Source organism: Erinaceus europaeus, chromosome 4, assembly GCF_950295315.1.
Source record: "Erinaceus europaeus chromosome 4, mEriEur2.1, whole genome shotgun sequence".
NCBI classification, from domain to species: Eukaryota; Metazoa; Chordata; class Mammalia; order Eulipotyphla; family Erinaceidae; genus Erinaceus; species Erinaceus europaeus.
Window position 1 is genome coordinate 125,959,504 of NC_080165.1, and position 20,399 is coordinate 125,979,902.

The window sequence follows — 20,399 nt, forward strand, 5'->3', positions numbered from 1 at the left end:
CACTACTACTAGCAAAGCTTTTGTGTTTTTTTATTGGGTAAGACAGAGAGAAATTGAGAAGAGGGGGAGATAGGGAAAGAGACAGAGTGATACCTGCATACCTACTTCATTGCTTGTGAAGCATCCTCCCATGTAGTTGGAGAGTGAGGGGCTTGAACCCAGATCCTTGTGCAGGCCCTTGAGTTTCCTATTGTGTTTGCTTAGCCTGGTGCACCAATGCCTGGTCCCCTTAATTTTCTCAGAAGACATATTATATTAGGGGACTGCTATGACAAATAGTAATAGGAAAAGAAGTGGGAGCAGAGGATGTGATGTTCTGAGTTGGTGTCCCTTGAATTATGAGTGTCTGACCTGACTGATCAGAAGAGCTCAAAAGAACTTTTGAAGTGTTGAGTGTTGCTGACCTTGGGTTTCTGGAACTTCCCTTGACTTTTCCCTTTATCTTTCTTTGTTTAGTTACATGAGTAAAAGTAGGTTTGGTATTCTAAGACGATAGAAAATGAATCTTTTCTGATCTTCTTTCTCAACTTCTGTTGATGAGTGGGATCATCCCATACTCATCTTTATCTTTCTGACTTAGCTCACTTAACATAATTTCTTCTAGCTCTGACCAAGATGGGTCAGAGAAGTTGAGTTCATTGTTCTTAGTAGCTGCATAGTATTCCATTGTGTATATATACCACAGCTTTCTCAGCTACTCATCTGTTGTTGGGCACCTGGGTTGCTTCCAGGTTTTAGCTATTATGAATTGTACTGCTATGAACATAGGAGTACACACATCTTTTTGGTTGGGTGTTATGGAGTCATTGGGGTATATCCCCAAGAGAGGAATTACTGGGCCATATGGAAGGTCCATTTCTAGCCTTGTGAGAGTTCCCTAGGCTGCTCTCCACAGAGGCTGGACCAATTTACATTCCCACCAGCAGTGCAAAAGGTTTCCTCTGTCCCCACAGCCTCTCCAGCAGTTGTTGCTACTGTCCTTTTTGATGTATGCAAAAAGCAGGATCTGACTAAATTGAAAGTAGGGCACCAAAGTAAAAACCCTGTGGTGAGAGGGAGTGGACACGCGGCTTCCTGGGACAGCGGAGGGGTGGGGGGGGGTAGGATGGGACACAATCTTTTGGTGATGGGAATGGTGTTTATGTACACACCTATTAAATTGTAGTCATATAAATCACTATTTAATTAATATGAGAGGGGGGAAAATTGTATGTCTAACAAAGGGACTTTTCAAAGTTAACCCAATTACCAAATAATGTGATAACAATAACAATCCATTGTCTTCTTGAACCCTAAGACAGCAGGAACCTCACATTTCCACTATAGAGCCTAAACTTCCCCCAGTCCTGGGACCCTAGGGTTGGGCCCACTTTCCCATATGCTTCTCCCAATTCTTATCAAATAATATTGCTTCCGCTGATCGCAACCTAATCAATGCAACGAGTGCCACCCCAGCATCCTTCAGCTCAGACTGTGTCCAGAGACTTCACGTGTGGAACGACAACCCTTCAGCTTCATCACTCGGTGAGACCTTTCCTTTCATAGTATTCTCTAATTCCATCCCAGGTGGTTCACTTCCTAACAAAGTCCCAAAACCTAGATATAGACTAGGTTCCAGGAGATAGAGTATATGTTCACACGTATCCATAAACTAGGGCCAATATATACCTGAAAGCAGTAGTACACTAGAGTTTGCAGTGAGTACCCCCCAACACTTCATCTCCACTATTCCAACCTTTGGGTCCATGATTGCTCAACAATTTGTTTGGCTTTGTATGTTAACTTTCTTTTCAGCCACCAGGTTCAAGATGCCATCAGGATGCTGGCCAGGCTTCCCTGGACTGAAGACCCCATCAAAGTGTACTGGAACTCTGCTTCCTCAGAGCCCCACCTTACTAGGAAGAGAGAGAGGCAGGCTGGGAGTATGGATCGACCAGTCAACGCCCATGTTCAGCGGGGAAGCAATTACAGAAGCCAGACCTTCCACCTTCTGCAACCCACAATGACCCTGGGTCCATGCTCCCAGAGGGATAAAGAATAGGAAAGCTATCAGGGGAGGGGATGGGATATGGAGATTGGGTGGTGGGAATTGTGTGGAGTTGTACCCCCCCATCCTATGATTTTGTTAATGTCTCCTTTCTTAAATAAAAAAAAAAATGAATCCTAACATTTTTTTTTTTGTTAGATTCTCAAAAGACAGTTGACCCTTGAACAAACATGTATTTGAACTGTGGGTCCATCAGTGCACCAATTTATTTTTCCCATTTTTTAATTTGTGATTAATAGTGGATTACAATATTTTATGATTACGATGTATAGTTCCACACCATACCTACCACCAAAGTTCTGTGTCCCTGCTCTCCCAAAAATAACCATCTTAGTTCTCATAAGTCTTGGCAACAGTTTGCTTGCCTCTCTATATTTTTGCAAGTTCATGTACATCAGTTCTCTAGATCCCACATAAGTGTACAATTAATTATTCAATAGCTGTCTTTCATCTCTTATTTTGCTAAGCATTATCACTTCCAATTCCATCCATTTTGTCCTGAAAGACACAATATCATTTCTTCTGATTCCATAGCAGTATTCCATGGAATATATATCCCATAACTTCTTGAACCAGTCATGTGTTGGGCATTTAGGATGCTTCTGCTCTCTTGACTATTGTGAACAACACTGCTGTGAACATAGGGGTGTGTATATGTCCCTTCAAATTAGTGTTTGAGTGTCATTTGGACAAATACCTGTAGTATTGCTGGATTATAAGGTCATTTCATTTTTATTTGTTTAAGCACTCTCCATACAGTCTTGTAGAGTGGCTGCACCAGTTAATATTCCACCAACAGTGTAGCAAAGTCTCTTTTCTCCACAACCTAGCCAATACCTGTCATTTCCTGTTTGGTTGAAGTAGGCCATTCTCACAGGTATGAGAAGGAATCTCAGTGTAGTTTTAATTTGTATTTCTCTAATGATAAGAGAAGTGGAGCATTTTTAGGTATCTGTGGGCTAAGTCTATTTCTTATTTAAAAACTGTGTTTAGTTCTTTGGCCTGCTTTTTAATTGGATTTTAATTTGTCAGTGGATCTGTACTAATTCTGTCCTATTTGTTTTCCATTTATAGAGTCAACAAAACTTTGAATTTTGGTTGACTGAATCTCAGATGTGAAATCTGCCTAGAAATGAGAAATGATTTTGAATTGCATGGTGTCTGCACCTCTAGCTCTTGCATTGTTCAAGGATCAGTTGTAGTTATTTTATTATTTCTGTTTCACATGACTGAAATTTATTTATTTTCCCTTTTGTTGCCCTTGTTGTTCTTTATTGTTGTTACTGATATCGCTGTTGTTGGATAGGACAGAGAGAAATGGAGAGAGGAGGGGAAGATAGACACCTGCAGACCTGCTTCATCGCCTGTGAAGCAATGCCCCTGCAGGTGGGGAGCCGGGGCTGTTACCGGCATTGTTATGTGGGTCCTTGCGCTTCGTGCCACATGCGCTTAACCTGCTGTGTTACTCCCTGACACTGAAATTTTCAAAGGAATGAAGAAGAGGGCAATAACACACAGGTTCTAAGTGTCCCTGATAGCTCATCACTTGGGGATATAATTCAATCATTTCAAACAGTCTAGAAAAAGATCTGATTATCCCTTTCCACCTAAGTCTTTTAATGCACACTGTAAAATTAATAAGCAATGAAGACTGCTTCAGTTCTTCATCTTGAGGAGTTATGGGACAGGATGCCAAAGAAAAATGATTAGAGGGGTAGTAGGTGTTCATGATGAAAACAGAAACTAGGTCAAGAGGGATGTTCAAAGGAGGAGGCAGAATGGAAACACTGCTGGAAGGGTTAAGAACAGAGAAAATGATAGGTAGAAACAAGAGTTGTCTACTAACTATCAGAAGCTGCTTTCTTGAACTGATGAGGGGGTTAGGGAGTGGCTACAGAGAATTCAGGGGGAATTCCTAGGGCAGCAATACAATTTTGAGTACTGGACATTATTTAGTTCTTACTTAGAATTGACTCACATGAAGCAAAAACTCTAGTATCCAATAAAACAACAATTACTTAGCATTTATGAAGCCCTGGGTTCAATCCCTGGCACCAAACCAAAAACCAAAAACGTGTTGAATAAGTTCTTGGGGAAGAAAATCACACAGGGTGAATAAATTCCTTTATTGAAAATATTGAAATAGCACTGCATTACATATGTTCAATATCCATAAATGAAGGGCCACACAATTCTGATTTTACAATACTGTTTTAAACAGAGAACACAGTTTGGGGATATGCTTTTACAAGTATAATATGAATTGAACTAGGTAAGAATGAACTATATGCAAAATGACCATTTTGTTTATTAAGAGCATATGGTTGCAGATTGTATAAATGGTAAACATGATCACCATGAGACCCTCCTGATACCTTATCAAAACATTACTTTACAAGCATATTAAGATTAAACTGCATTTAGGTTGTCAATCAAGAGTTCTTAATAAGAGAACCTAGGTGCAAGTATAGCCAGGCTTATGATTTTACAGAATGCATTTAAACTCTCATGGAATGTGAACAGAGTAAAATAATCATTGGTCTGGTAGGATGCCATTTGGAAATGTTTGTTATCTTCTACAAATAGTCAAACAAGAGAATAAAGGAGCTCTTCTGCCAGCCTAATGCAGCATTCTAGGAGAGGTTTTATTTTTTAATGCAAATACTACTTGTTGTTAATCTTTGCTTAAAGATCCCTGGAGATAGAATTTATGATAAACCATTTCTCAGCTTTGGCTATTGTTTGAAATTCCTTTCCTATCAGCAATCTTTGGCTTTCATGAAAGTCTAATAATTATCAATGTTGGCTACATTTTAAACAAGGCTTTATTACTGCTAATAAAAGTGTTTATGATGATGTAAAAGTGAGTTGATTTTAAAAAATAGATTTTAACTATTATTCCAGTGTTGGTATGAATGTTTTATTTGCATTGTTTTTCTCAAACAGAAGACTCTAAAAACAGGGACAACTGGGTTAATTTGACATTTATCTTTTGGTATAAAACATGCAGAAATTAGAACATTCAGCATTTTTTTTTCTTAAGCAGAGGCTCATTAGTGTGAAAACTTGTGGGGAATTATGCAAAAAAAACTATGAAAATGAATTTATGCTATTGACACGATTTTAAAAAAAGCAAATCATTTTCTTTTCAAAAGCAGTATTTGTTCGAAGTCTAAATTCATAAAGGTATTCATTTCGGTAAGTAGCAATTTATGATAGTGAGAAATGGCTTATCCTTCACATAATTATACTGAGTAACTAAAAAGGTACCTTTTAAATGACTAGTTGGAAAACCAACTTGCAAACAGTCAAACCAATTAACATTGTTAATGAGCTTTCAAAACTTCAAACTTGTGTGTGTGTGTGTGTGTGTGTGTGTATGCTGCTTAAGACCTATCACCCTAAACAATCAGGGCAAAAAAATTCAATATAAAACTATATAAATCAAGTGAATTTGTAGCCAAAACATAGCACAAAATGTATACATTTCTTTATTGAAGTTTTGACACATTAAAAGAAAACTGTCAACACATTTGAGACAATACACTAGAAATAATAAATAAAATAATTATTTTAAAAAATCATATATTCCCTTTAAGTGCTGTACACATTCAATTTTTCTAAATGAGACTAAACTTTCCCATGGCAAATAATAGTATGCTGTACATTTTGGTAATGAAAATTATGTTGATAATTATACAAGGCATGTATACTTTTCCACAGTATTCTTTTTCACAGTTACCAAAAATAAAAACTGCATTCAACTCATACATCTATAAATACTCCGATTCCTCACTGAATGGATATGAAGGATGTGGAAATATAATCTTAACAATCTGGACTTCAAATTTCTCCAGTGTCTGCCTGCCACGTGTACCTTTCAAAGTCTCTTTGCAGTGTGTTCATGCTCTGAGATGATGACAGCAAGAAAGCTTTACAGTGGGATGAGGCAGTCTGGGCTGGGACTTCAACTTCCAGCCAGATTTGGAAGGGCTATTTAACCCATCCTTTATCATGTTAAAAGTTGAAGGCAGTCTGAACTTTACTCGAATGTCCATACTTCCAGGTCCTGAACTATGAAGTCTTCCTTTTTGGAAAGAATATCATTATTGAAAGTGCTGCAGGAGTTGCTTCGTCCATGATATAAATCAGCATCTAGCCATAAACCAAATCGTCCCCTGGAAAGGGTATGAAAATAAACAGGTGAAATACTTGAATTTTATGTGGCATAATTTATCTTTCCACTGTCAGTTTTCTTTCCCTTATACAGAGGAAAACTCTAGATAGACAAAGCTCAAAACTGCTAGTAATACAAGAAGCACCTTTCTCTCATTTCATTTAATTGGCCTGTCCTTCTTAAAAGACACATGGACTTGGTCTCTTATTTAGACATACAAATAAATTATTTAATTTTTAATTCTTAGCGTCGTATTTTATGCCACTATCATAATCTATCTGTATCCACGGACTAGTTAAAACCTGCCATCATAAAGGTTTTGGTTATCTAGGTCACAATAGATGCACTCAAGTTAAGTAGAAAACTAGTAACAAAAAAAACAAAAACCTTACCCTCCACCACCAAGTTCTAAAGAACTTATGTCTCCGTTGATAAAATATGAGTTTTCTCCACTCCACTTGAAGACCTTTGAATAGCAACACAAGACAGAACAGTCATTTTAATATGGGGAATCAGCAAAGAGGAAATATTAGGCTTGTACCTCTGTGTGGAAGGGAACTATCCACTGAATGAAGAAACTCCTGATTCCAGACTTTTCCTTCACCAGGATGAGATTGCAGAGGGGTTATGATTCAGAAAGACTTTCAGGTTTTAACCTACAATCCCTCTCTAGATCCCACACTATGCAGAAAAGCAGTTCCCAAGACCAAGGAAGGAGCTTGAGCTCTTGTGTTGCTATGGTCATGAAGGGTAGACTCAGGTAGTAGACAGTCTAGATGAGGTTACAGAACTGATTCTGCTCCACAGATAGCCTCGCACCCCATCCCTAGCTACACCCATTACTGAGACAGTCAGATATTTCTCCCGTGTAGTTACCTTGAAATTAGGGCTAAATGTATAGAGGAAAGTTTCGCCTGTGCCATAGTAGTGGTCACTGAATTTGAAAGGATGAGTTGCATATGCTCCAAAGATCTGTCAAAAGAAACCAAAAAGTTACCTACTTTAAACATAAACTTCCTTGTAAAAAGGCTTTCTGCAATATTTTATCACTGTCCTGTTCTGGGAATACAATATACCTTTCTCTCGTCCAATGAAACTGAAACTTGAAAAAAAAAGATGAAGAAAGAAAGAAAAAAAATGAAAGAAGGAAAGGAAGGGAGGAAGGGAGGAAGGAAGGAAGGAAGGAAGGAAGGGAGGGAGGGAGGGAGGAACAAAAGAAAAAATCCACTAACAAACAGATAAATACAAAGTTCCCAGCTCTAATTGGAATATAAGTGAGTTAGAAAACTTGTCAAAGACCAACAATTGCTCCAATTACAAAATACTTTCAGAGTCCACTATGGAGAAAAATTTCCTTAGTGAAAACAGTAACATTTAGAACATTAAACAATACTGAGATGCAATATGCTCACAGACATGAGTGCCACAGAAAGAGAATAAAGCCAGTGCTTCTTTTCGGTTATTTATTTATAATTTTTATTTATAAAATGGAAACACTGACAATACCACAGGTTAAGAGGGGTACAATTCCCACCACCAGAACTCCATATCCCATCCCCTCCCCTGATAGCATTCCTATTCTTTAACCCTCTGGGAGTATGAACCCTTATTTATTTATTTATTTATTTATTTACCAGAGTACTGTTCAGCTTTGGCTTATGGTGGTGTGGGGAACTGAATCTGGGACTTTGAAGTCTCAGGCATGACAGTCTCTATGCATAACCATTATGCTATCTATCCCCATCCTTCTTTTGTTTTATGATTGCCATCATGACCTTGATTGAGAAAGTAAATTTTTCTCCATTTTCATTTGTAAATATAGGTTCTTAACATATTCACTAAAACTGCACCTGTAAAATGATCAATTCAATGTATCTTGACTCAATGCCTTTAAGACAAAAATAACAAAAATTCTGTATCATGCTATGGGTTTCAGATGTATAGTTTAAATATATTAACATAATTCTCTTTTTTTCCAGGTGGGGGTTGGAAAGAGAGCCAAGTTATTAAGGGATTACTAATTTCAGAACACAACTGGCTACTCTCTCAGCTTCCTGCCTTTCTGCTCAGAGCCTCATGCGTAATTGCAGTGAATCAGGGTTATCTGAGAAGGAACATACTTATTTTTAAAATAGTCTTCAGTGATCCTAGCTTCTGCTTCACATTGTATTGAGAAATTGTATCTATTAACACAGGCTATTTAAATGTGGTGCAATGTTTCAAAACTATTTTACCTGGATTATAAACATGAGGGACTTCTGCTTAACCAATTACATGAATTCTTGGGTATTTAAACTATTAGATATTAAGTAGAATAGGAGTCTAGAAACTTTAGCCTATGTTTTTTTTTAAACTGTGTTTCATTTTTAATTTTTTTAAAGTATGATTATTATGAGAAGGAAAGATAAGACTGGAGCATCACTCTGACACATGAGAAACGGGGATTGAACCCAGAACCTCATAATTTTAAGTCTCATGCTTTCTGGTCACTATGCTACCTCCCAAGCCGCTTCTTTTATTATTTTTCAGTATTTTATTGACAAAACAATCATCTTCCTAACAATTCCCTAATGTCTTGACCAGCTACATAATTTAGAAGTTGTTTTCCAATTATAAATACAGTAGAAAGGGGGTCTGGAGACAGCTCACCTAACAGAGTGCAAGCCTTGCTCTTCCCCTTTCACCCCAGCAAGACTCTGGATTCACTTCTGGACACGCTATGGAAGTGCCATGGATGCTATTCAGGGAGCTATATGGACAGTGGAGTGGGACTATATTCTATCTTTCCTTTCTGAATAAAAATCGGGGAAAGGGAAAAGAGGGTTCCTGGATATAGCTCATCAGATAGACCACACATTTGTCACATATAAAGGCTCAAGGCCCCAACTACCACATACACAGGAGAAGTCCATGTATGGTGGATCTCTGTGGATGTCTGCTTCTCTGTGTCTCTCTCTGTGTCTCTTTCCTGAATTATCTGTCACCCTCCATAAAAAAACAAAACAGAGGGAGTCGGGTGGTAGCACAGTGGGTTAAGCGCATGTGGCGCAAAGCACAAGGACCAATGTAAATATCCCGGTTCGAGCCCTTGGCTCCCCACCTGCAGGGGAGTCGCTTCACAGGCGATGAAGCAGGTCTGCAGGTGTCTTATCTTTCTCTCCTCCTCTCTGTCTTCCCCTTCACTCTCCATTTCTCTCTGTCCTATCCAACAACAAAGACAGACAACAATAATAACTACAACAATAAAACAATAAGGGCAACAAAAAGGAAATTAAAAAAAAAAAGAGTTCATAGAACCTGAGTTCATTCCCAGTACTGCAATAAGTGGAAGAGGAACACACAGTAAAATGAATTACAACTGCGTAAGTCTTTCCAGTATTATTGACCTACTGTTAGTTTATGACACTATAAAGCCCGTGAGAACACTTTGCACATCTTATATGTGCACATATTATATGTATATAATCTAACCCTCACTCTGTCCAAATGATCCCCTCTACCTATTCCTTCCACCATCCTTTCCCCTTTCCCTCTGGTAACTACCATATTTTTCAGAGTTTAAGACTCTGTTTTGCCATTTTGGTTAGCCAAATCTTTCCTTAGAGTTAGGAAAAAAATAAACAAAATGAAACCATACCAAAAAAAACAAAACTCCTCCCTTCTTCTGGTGATTTTTCAGCAAAAGCACTAAATCACAACTGAGAGAAGAATCTATTTTAAAATACAGCAAGGATAATGGCTATAGGTAGAATAAAGTAGATTTATCTTTTTATCAGTAAATAGGAAAAGTCATCCATTATCTTCTCACCCTCTTCTAGATTCTTAGTGATCATTTTTTCTGTCCATATATATATATATATAATATATATATGAAAATATAGAAGGACAGCATAATTCTATCATGTAGGAACTCCAAGGTAGAAATTACAAATTGAAATTTCCCATATTCTTAAAAAAAAGATTTATGCATTTATCTAATAATAGAGGGGGTGTCTAATGCAATACTCTTTTTTTTTATTTCTTTATTGAGGAATTAATGTTTTCCATTCAACAGTAAATACAATAGTTTGTACATGCATAACATTTCCCAGTTTTCCATATAACAATACAACCCCCATGAGGTCCTCTGTCATCCTTTTTGGACCTGTACTCTCCTCCTGCACCCACTCCAGAGTCCTTTACTTTGGTGCAATACGCCAGTTCCAGTTCAGGTTCTACTTGTGTTTGCTCTTCTGATCTTGTTTTTCAACTTCTGCCTGAGAGTGAGACCATTCCATATCCATATTCATCCTTCTGTTTCTGACTGATTTCACTTAACATGATTTTCAAAAATTTATTTATGTATTTATTCCCTTTTGTTGCCCTTGTTATTTTATTGTTATAGTTATTGATGTCATTGTTGTTGGATAGGAGAGAAACAGAGAGAGGAGGGGAAGGCAGAGAGGGGGAGAAAAAGACAGACACCTGCAGACCTGCTTCACCACCTGTGAAGCGACTCCCCTGCAGGTGGGGATCCCGGGGCTTGAACCGGGATCCTTATGCTGGTCCTTGCGTTTGGCGCCACCTCCGCTTAACCTGCTGCGCTACTGCCCATCCAAGATCTGCTGAAAACGGTGAATTCACCATTTTTAATAGCTGAGTAGTATTCCATTGTGTATATATACCACAAGTTGCTCAGCCACTCATCTGTTGTTGGACACCTGGGTTGCTTCCAGGTTTTGGCTATTGCAAATTGTGCTGCTAAGAACATATGTGTACACAGATCTTTTTGGATGGGAGTGTTGGGTTCCTTAGGATATATCTCTAAGAGAGGAATTGCAGGATCATAGGGTAGGTCTATTTCTAGTAAGGCAATACTCTTAAAAAAAAAAAAACACATGTATTTATGTGAGAAAGTGCGATTGAGAGAGACTAGAGCATTACTTAGCCCTGATGGAACCTGGGGTCTCAAGCATGGAAATTCGATGCTCTAGTGCTGAACTATTTTCTCCTTCCTCTTTTAGAGTCAGCTCCTATAGAAAAAGCTTCAGACTTCTGTGTCCTGTGGTCTGCCTTTTTTTTTTTTTTTTCTCCCCTACAGTTAGGAGCTAGGGGCTTTGGTCAACTGTTAATGGCTAGACAGTGGCTGCTTCTGAGAAATAATCTCATATTATGAGAAGGATGGGGGCTGTAGCCAAAATTATTTGTTCACTGTACCTGCAAGGAAGCTTTTGGCCTATAGGTTGGGAAAACGGGTATCAGAGGCCCCTGCTTTATTCAGCCTACCACACCTAAGGCAGAACAGCTTCCTTTAGAGTAGCTGTTGGGTGGAGAAGTGAGCCTCCTACCTCTAGGCCACACTTGTCTGGCTACACTGTCCCCTAAAAGATATACCTGGGGTGGAGTAAAAGATGTGCTGGACACCTGCCCCTTTCTAGGGTTTAATCAGAGTCCTTGCCTGAGGCCTGGAAGAGAAAGACCTATATGGTTGTACACATGGTCCCAGAGTGGAGAGTCCATCAATCCAAAGTGGAAATTGGGGAAGAGAGAAGGTTATGTCTCTTACTACACTTAGAGATGTATTCAGTTTTCTCGAATGCCCTTAGGGAAGTTTACAGAGACTTTAACTGATTGATAGCATTTTTTTTTTGGAGGGTTTTTTTGTTCTTTTATTTATTTTTATTTGTTTATTTTTGATAAACTACCAATTATGGTTGTTTCATTGGGGACTGATTCTTCAGAATCCTTCAGTGCTGCCATTCTGCTTATATAATACTCTCATGTTAGAATTTCATGATTCACCTTCAGATATATTTACAGACATTGTTCTATCATGTTCTAACCACAGCAAGGCCAAATTCTTGCCTTGGGGTAGACGGGGTGGGGAAAGACGTCTTCAAAGAACACAGATGCCTCTAGGGAACCCGATTTAGGGAGGCCCCACCCCAACAGTGAAACCTTCAGGTGTGGGCTTCTTTTCCAAATCTGGAGACAGGAAGCTGGGTTAAACTGTGTTTCAATAATACCTGCTCTGTGTGGGCAACACAATTGACATATTTCTTCACATATTATTCAACATGAACAAAGACAGACCACATTAGGTAGATGGCTCAGACTATTAGAGCACAGAACTTGTATGCTTGAGACCCCAGAGTGTTGTTAAAATTTCGTAGGCTCCAGCTGGCCGGGCTAGCTTCACGGCGGGTAACAGAGACGCGGAGACAACGGCTGGGCAGGGAAGCTGTATTTCTTTATTTTTGTTGTTAAAATTTCGTAGGCTCCAGCTGGCCGGGCTAGCTTCACGGCGGGTAACAGAGACGTGGAGACAACGGCTGGGCAGGGAAGCTGTATTTCTTTATTCAGGAACAACGATTCATAAACTAAGACAAACTAATCACCAAACAGAACTCTGCTGTCTCTTTGCGGCGGCACAAGCACTCCCTCTTACTCTTGAACTCAGGAACTCTCCAACTCTGGAACTCTGGAACTCTCTTACTGGGGAACCCTCTGAAAACTCTGGCCCACTGGAACTCTCCCTTACTCTGTAACTCTGAAACTCTCGTACTGGGGAACCCTCTCAAACTCTTCCACTGTGGAACTCTCTCTTACTCTGTAACCCGGGAACTCTCGAACTCAGGAACTCAGGAACTCTGGCACTCTCGAACTCAGGAACCCTCTCCCGGGGTTCCTTGGGGCGGGGCCAAGCAGGCCCGCGAAATTAATAAGACTGATCCAATTCTCTTGGCGGGGGAGGGCTAGAACAAACCAATGTAAAGCATACGACACCAGAGATCCTAGATTCAATATCCAGCACTGCCATATGCCAGAAACCAGCATTTCTCTGGAGTTTCTCTCTCTCTCCCAAATAATTTTAAAGAAAACCATCACTTAGTAAGCAGGTAGAGATAATCTACACTTATGACAAGGGCTTAAGTGTATGGTCTCAAACTATACCAAATCGAAACTATAGTACCTAACTTCTCAAACATTGCAGTAGGCCTCTAGGTAATTCTACGTTCAACTATTGGTATTATTTTTAATTTTTAACTCGATTCTATTCATTATTCAACAAGGATCATTATTAAATACAATGTCATCAATTAGGAGATAATAACAATAACGCTACTCATAGCTAGTTCCCCCCACATGCACAACTCTTATGGTACAATTACACTGAAATAAAATCAAAGAAAAGAATCATGGGTTAAAACCTAACTAACTAACTAACTCAGTACCTTCGGTACTCACATCACATCTCTGCTAATTTTTCCTAAGAAAAATCATGACAGCAAAAATCTATTTCTCCTAAAAAGTTACATGGCTTCAGGGGAAGCTCCCCAGTGCTTAGTGTTACTCAATACTTAGCAGGTACTGATTATACATTTGCTGAGTGGATAAATGAATGATTATTGAGTAAAACCTGCTTTCATGCCAGAAAGAGGAAAGAAAAGAAGAGCGTCTACATTTTAAAAAATGCAAAGGGATTTCCTCTCGATATCACACAGACTAAACTGAAATGAATAAAGAACAGACTTGAGAGATCAGTTCCTTTTGTGAACAAGGAGTCTGACTAGATAGATAGTAGACAGAGGAAATCTGGACAGATTCTACTCATACCCCAAGCTGACTGAAAGGAGACTGGCACAGGAAGGTACTACTTAGACTTCACCAGGCCCTCCAAGACCAGATGCAACACAGGCGAAAGAGAAAGGATACAAAACATTTTCCTTTTCTTGTTTTGTTCTTTTTTCCACAGCAGTTGGCTATTATAGGGACAATTTACCACAGCCTAGAATACCTTTACTTCTTGGCACTGGCAACCATACCTGCAAGGCATTACTTCAGCTGGCTGGAAAAAGCTCAGATATAGCAAATGAGCTTCTTTTTGCAACTTTTTCCAAATCCGGACTTGACTTTTCCCTATCTTGCCACAGAATATTACTATCACTTTCTAAAATACACTGAGCCCCGTGGGGGGGGGGGGGGAAGGGGGAAGGAGCGGAATCTTCAAATGTAACTGTAATTGAAGAATACTCTGTTTTTCTTTACAGAGATACTTTCTGACACATGTGGGGGTGAGATGGTATAATAATCGATATTTTTTTCCTGAAATACTTTATAAAGGAAAAATAAAGAAAAGAAAAATAAAGCAGATGTGGCCCCCAAATCCGACTAACTGTACAACCTGTGTGATGGGAGTTCATTCTGTCTGTTTCTCTACTGATGCACAGGTTTGAAAATCTTCATTTCGGGAGTCGGGCTGTAGCACAGCGGGTTAAGCGCAGGTGGCGCAAAGCACAAGGACCGGCATAAGGATCCCGGTTCGAACCCCGGCTCCCCACCTGCAGGGGAGTCGCTTCACAGGCGGTGAAGCAGATCTGCAGGTGTCTTTCTCTCCTCCTCTCTGTCTTCCCCTCCTCTCTCCATTTCTCTCTGTCCTATCCAACAATGACAATAACAATAATAACTACAACAATAAAACAACAAGGGCAACAAAAGGGAATAAAATAAATATTAAAAAAAAAAGAAAATCTTCATTTCAAAATGTTTTCTAATGACAAGAGAACAAGCCTCACCTGATTATCCATATCTTTGATGACCAAAAGCACAGGGCTGTCTAGTGATGCTGATTTCCGATAGAGAGTTTTCAAGCTGGTCCCATGCTCTAATGTGCTATATGCCAGTCTCCATGGATACCCTTGTACCCTTGCTGGAAGGCGCCGAGCCAGCTGCAAATCCAAAGATGGAGATGTGAACAGTCAGTAAGGCCATAACTCACTCATGAGTTTGTAGCACAAATAAGCACCTGTGGTCCAAATCAAAATCAGATTTACTTATATATTGTTCCCAGTGATTCTGGTAAAGGTAAAACAAGGAGAAAGGAAAGTAACTGCTTAAATAGCTGTTAACTGGGCTGGGATGTGGCCTAAATGACGCTACTGCTTTCTTCCTCTTGGGTCACTATGCCACTATATACCTGAGGATACAACACCCACTTCTCCCCTTACACTTCAACCAGACTATCACCAGTTCATGTTTTGCCAATTGTTCTGCCAACTGTTCCAAACTCTCATTGTTTCAGAGGTGTTAAAACATAGATGCCTTATGATAGTAGTCTTACTTATATAGGCTCTCTTCACCATAGCTATGTATTTCACCCACATTAATATTTGGCTTAAATTAGAATGTATAAATATTCAATAATGCAGATTTTATGGTGGGAGACAGCATCATGGTTATACAAAAGACTTTCATGCCTGGGGCTCTGAGATTCCAGGTTCAATTCCTTGCACTACCGGGGAGCTGAGCAGTGTTCTAGTTCTCGGTCTCTGTATCTTTCTGTCTGTGTGTTTGTCTCATTAAAATAACATATATACATATATGTATTATAGAAAATACTAGAAAGGGTTAAGAAGTGTTACAGTCTTCAGAATGTTTAACATTAGATCTACTCTCAATGTGAATTTATCTCTGTAACTACTTGGTCTAGTCTCTGGCTTTCCTAGGCTTTCACTCATAAGGAATCTGAGGGAGTTGAATTTGAAAAAAAAAAAAAATTCAGTATTTTAAGATGACTTTTGAAAGAAGGGCAAGAAATCCCTTACTAAAATGCAGATAAAAGCTCTGTAGCCCTTGACAAGTTCAGATTTTCAGAAAACATAAAATGAATAAATATTCATTCTAATGGTAGACAGTTTTCATATACAAAATAAAATACATTCATGACATAACTCTTATTGAGCCTCATAAATAAAAACACTGGCACTCTGCAATAATCACTATGAAAAGCTGAGTAAGGACTATGAGTAAGGACTATGGTAGGATGTTTAAAATTATTTTATGATGAGAAGTGTCTTTGGGAGATGGATGTAGCATTCCCGTGAGGAAATGGGTCAGGGAATGCTGCTGTGACCTCCCAGAGGCAGAAAAAGGCAACTGGCCTTGGCTAGGCTGCCGGTGTCCTTACCATTACAACTTGGCTCATCCTTCACCTTGAGTGAGAAGAGCAAACTCGGACAGGGATGAGAATTGCTCCCAAACTCTGAAGACCACCCCCATCCAAAGTCTCCAAGGAGCCCACCTGCTCTACGTGCATGTTCTCTAGGAGTGCGCTGTGGGGCTGTAGGATCGGCAGGGCTTCCTCGTCCTCTTCTTCATAGTAACTGCATGTACTCTTCCTGCGCTTTGCCTCCTCAACAGTGATGATCTGAAACAGCGAAGACAAATAAACCAAGAAAAACAATGTACTTGGCTTTTTCTTCACTCTCTAGAAGTGATCTCAGATACACAATTTCCAGTAACAGGTGGAGTTCTAGCAGTAGGACATAGATAGAGTTGGGGCTGGGAGTTCTTTCAGTCTTAGAGCAAACACAGAATTTAATACAATGCAGCTGAGGCATATACCTGCCATTTCCCTTTTTTTCAGACAGAGCAAGAGGAAGGAGAAAAGAGAGATAGATAGATAGATAGATAGATAGATAGATAGATATAAATATATTACAACACCAAAGCTACCTTCAGTGTGGTAGAAGTCGGGTTGAAACATGCACATGGTAAAGCAGTGTACTATCCAAGTGAGCCATTTTAGTGTTTCAACAAGTGCAAATTAAAGCTCAAGGTTCCCACTTTTATTACTGCTGTCTGCTGCTCAGAGTCTTTGAAAGTAATTTATAACTACACAAACACACACACACACACACACACCATGCATACTCTTTGCAAATGTCCTACATTATTATCCTTTAGCCTGTATTTAAGTTTGAATTGTTAAGTGACTAATCAGAGGTTTAAGTTTCTATAAATAGGAAAATCAGGAAGACAAAGGCACTTTTATTTTTCCAACTAAGGATGCTAATGTTTTCTCTAACGGTTGAATATATGTAATAACCAAGACTGATAAAAATAACAGAGATGGGGAGCCGGGCTGTAGCGGGTTAAGCGCACATGGTGCAAAGTGGAAGGGCCGGCGTAAAGATCCCAGTTCGAGCTCCAGCTTCCCACCTGCAGGGGAGTCGCTTCACAGGTGGTGAAGCAGGTCTGCAGGTGTCTGTCTTTCTCTGCTCCTCTCTCTCTTTCCCTCCTCTCTCCATTTCTCTCTGTCCTATCAAATAAAGTGGGAAAAAAATGTACACCAGAATCATGGATTCGTAGTGTCAGCACTGAGCCCCAGAGATAACTCTAGAGGCAAAAGAAAAAAAAAAAAGAAAAAGAAAGATAAAAGAAAGAAAAGAAAAACCCAAAGAGACTAAATTTTTAGTCTAAATCATAACTGGATTAGGATTATTTATATATAGTTCAGATATGACCAAAGCAGTCATTCTGGACCGAGTAGATAGTTTAACTGTTAGAACATATAGGACTTGCATTGCCCGAAGCTTCCGGAAGCTCTAGATTCAATCCCCCTACCACCACCAACATCTGTCAGAGCAATATAGTGTTCTGGTCTCTCCCTCTCATAAAAATAAATATATATATTTTAAAACCAAGTAGTCTTTCCTTCAAAACTGATAAACTATATGCAGCATTTATTATTTCATTATAACTAAGCCAATAAACTGTCAAAGTTAATTTCACCTGAAAATCTACATCTCTACCTACTGAGAAACTACATCAAAATTTCCCAAGTATCCCTATCAATGATTTTTGTATAATAAAGAGAAAACATCTACATTTATAGTTAATAAACATTGTCAGATAGCACACTACTCAGTTTTCAAAAAACGCAGTGCTAGATAGAAAGCATGTTCCACTGTCTGAGGCAGATTTGCAGGAAAGGGAATAAACCTAAAAAATGATCAATTTGCTTGAAAATTTTACAGTCTTCTCAAGAGTACATCCTACTTAAAGAAGACACTGCCAAAGAATAAAAAAGGCAGCATTTTAAAGACATTAAATAAAGCACATGTTTTTGAGAACTCCAAAGGTGAACACAGGTACAAAATGAAACTGTGGAACTCTTCCTTTAGGGAAAGGGCAAACCACACTATATCCATCAGTAACATGAATAAAGTACTTATTCTAGTTGAGATGTCAGCACAGTCTTTTCTAGTTCGGATAGCATTTCAAAATAATACTGAGCAGCAGATCTCTGTGGATTCACCAGCACCACCTTATTAGCTCTGAGGGACTCCAACATACCTTGACAAAAGGCTCTTGGTCCGGTCTAGCACAATACAAAATCTGAATGTCCAAAGGCAATCTTCGCACTCTCATGATGAAAGGGTGCAGACTAGCCTGCTCTCCAAGGAGGAACAGGTTTTCTCTCTCAGCCTTCACACCACTGTTACTTGTAGCCACACTGAGCTACAACTGTTTCTGTAGTATCTAATTTCCTGCATGATTGAGTTTCTGTTTCCCTTAGGAGAAGGTTCAACATTTCTACAGGAACACACCCAAATAAGGATTTAGAGCAAGCACATACTTCCTGCCAGGCATAACTGTGAGGCTGTAAAATGACACTTTTACCTTTAAAAGGTGGTTTCTTAATAGTACAACAAAACTTCATTGTTTCTTCACCTCTTTTCTTTTCTTTTAATTACATTTTTCTTCTTAACGGTCCTCTGGCTAATCTGGCTTTTTTCTACCCCTGCCTTTTCAGCAACCACTCTAAGGTAAAGTTTCCACTTTAAACTTTACATATGCTCCTTTTTTTTTTTTTTTTCCAGTTTGAATCATATATGAAGGATGAAAATTTTTACCAGAGGCAGAGTCACTATATGTAGAAAATTGACATTTCACTTTAGTTTTATCTCATGGTTGTTGGGTATGAAGCACTTAAAGGAAAAAAAAAAAAAAGAAAGAAAGAAAAGAACATCTGGTTTATATAAGGTTGAGAAGAACATTAAGAATGTTACCTCAGATTTTAATTTTTAAATACAGTTGACAAAGTAATATTTACCTTTTCACCTTTTAGACTATCATAGTGACTAAGAAGCATGATGAGTCCTGCTCTGCCTCAGAATAGATGAGAGAGGAGGGGCTGGAAAGAAATATTGGTCAAAATTGGACCATTTCCCCTCAATATTCTTTCCTTCCTTCCTTCCTTCCTTCCTTCCTTTCTCTTTCTTTCTTTCTTTCTTTCTTTCTTTCTTTCTTTCTTTCTTTCTTTCTTCACAGTTTATTTACTATTTATTTATTTTTACTAGAGTACTGCTCAGCTCTGGCTTATGGTGGTGTGGGAGACTCAACCTGGGACCTTGAAGCCTCAAGCATGAGTCTGTTTGCATAACCATTATGCTATCTCCCTCACCCTTCAGTGATCTTTCTACATCCAAAATGGCCTTTTGAAGCCTGGGAGGTGGTGTAGCAGATAAAGCATTGGACTCACAGGCAGGAGGTCTGGGGTTTGAACCTTGGTATTGCATGTACCACACTGATGCTCTGGTTCTCTTTCTCTCTCCCTCTCATTATTAAATAAATGAATAAATAAAATTAATCTTAAAAATGACTTTTTAATCTTAGGAACTGAGAAAGATCAAGGTAAAACTGGCATAGTTCATCCAGTGATCTTTGGCAGATACTTAGAAACCAGTCCCTGGTCAATCAGAACTTAACTCTCAATGGAAGAGCGTGGACAGAGTCTGGGGCAAAATAACTTGGACTTCTTCCTTTCTTTTCCTTCCTTCATTTCTTCTTCTTCTTCTTATTGTTTTATTTACTTTTTTTGCCAGGAAGACAATGCTTTCTTCAGTATCCTGCACTTCATAACAGCTGTTCTATAAGGGATTCCCATGTGATGATGAGGACCAAGTGATTTACCAAGTACTGAGACAAAAAGTAGGGCATGGCCTTGAATGGGTGAGAAGGCAGTAGGGAGTCAATAACAAACAAATAAACGTAATTCCTTGCAATACAAGTGCTAATAATAGCATCTAACAGGAACTTGGAACCACCTACAACGTTTCTAGGTAGCTTGTTTAGCAAGGAAATATCAATGGGACTTTAGTTTGAGAGCTGGGGAGCTGTCCAGGAAGAGGACACAGTAGCAATATAGAAGTGTGCTCTAGGTTCATTATAGTAAGACCATAAAGAGCCTGGGGAGTAGAGACGAGAGGCAGAGAGACTGTGGAGGGAGACAGAGTAGAGAAAATGAGGAATCTAGACCTTACAAGCCATGAGAGGGTTTGGAATTAAAAATCAGTGTTTCTAAAACTAGCTGTTCTTCAAAATCATCCAGGAACTTAAAAAAAAAAACAT

General features: G+C 39.0%; 1 protein-coding gene across 5 annotated transcripts in view; it reads right to left on the bottom strand.

Annotated features, from left to right (window-relative positions):
* Positions 1-4,154: 4,154 nt before the first annotated feature.
* Positions 4,155-20,399, bottom strand: part of NCOA7 (nuclear receptor coactivator 7) — a 202,331-nt gene continuing 186,086 nt past the window's right edge. For 4 of the 5 annotated variants that reach the window (XM_060190505.1, XM_007528336.3, XM_060190504.1 and 1 more), the window contains 5 exons: positions 16,285-16,410; positions 14,780-14,932; positions 7,101-7,196; positions 6,617-6,690; positions 4,155-6,225 (listed from right to left, as the gene is read on the bottom strand). In XM_060190505.1, the coding sequence (XP_060046488.1) occupies positions 6,090-6,225; positions 6,617-6,690; positions 7,101-7,196; positions 14,780-14,932; positions 16,285-16,410 (585 nt within the window). In that variant the 3' untranslated portion in view covers positions 4,155-6,089. Of the gene's footprint in view, positions 6,226-6,616; positions 6,691-7,100; positions 7,197-14,779; positions 14,933-16,284; positions 16,411-18,341; positions 19,208-20,399 lie in introns of those variants that run through there. The other variant, XM_007528340.3, reaches the window with a different exon arrangement.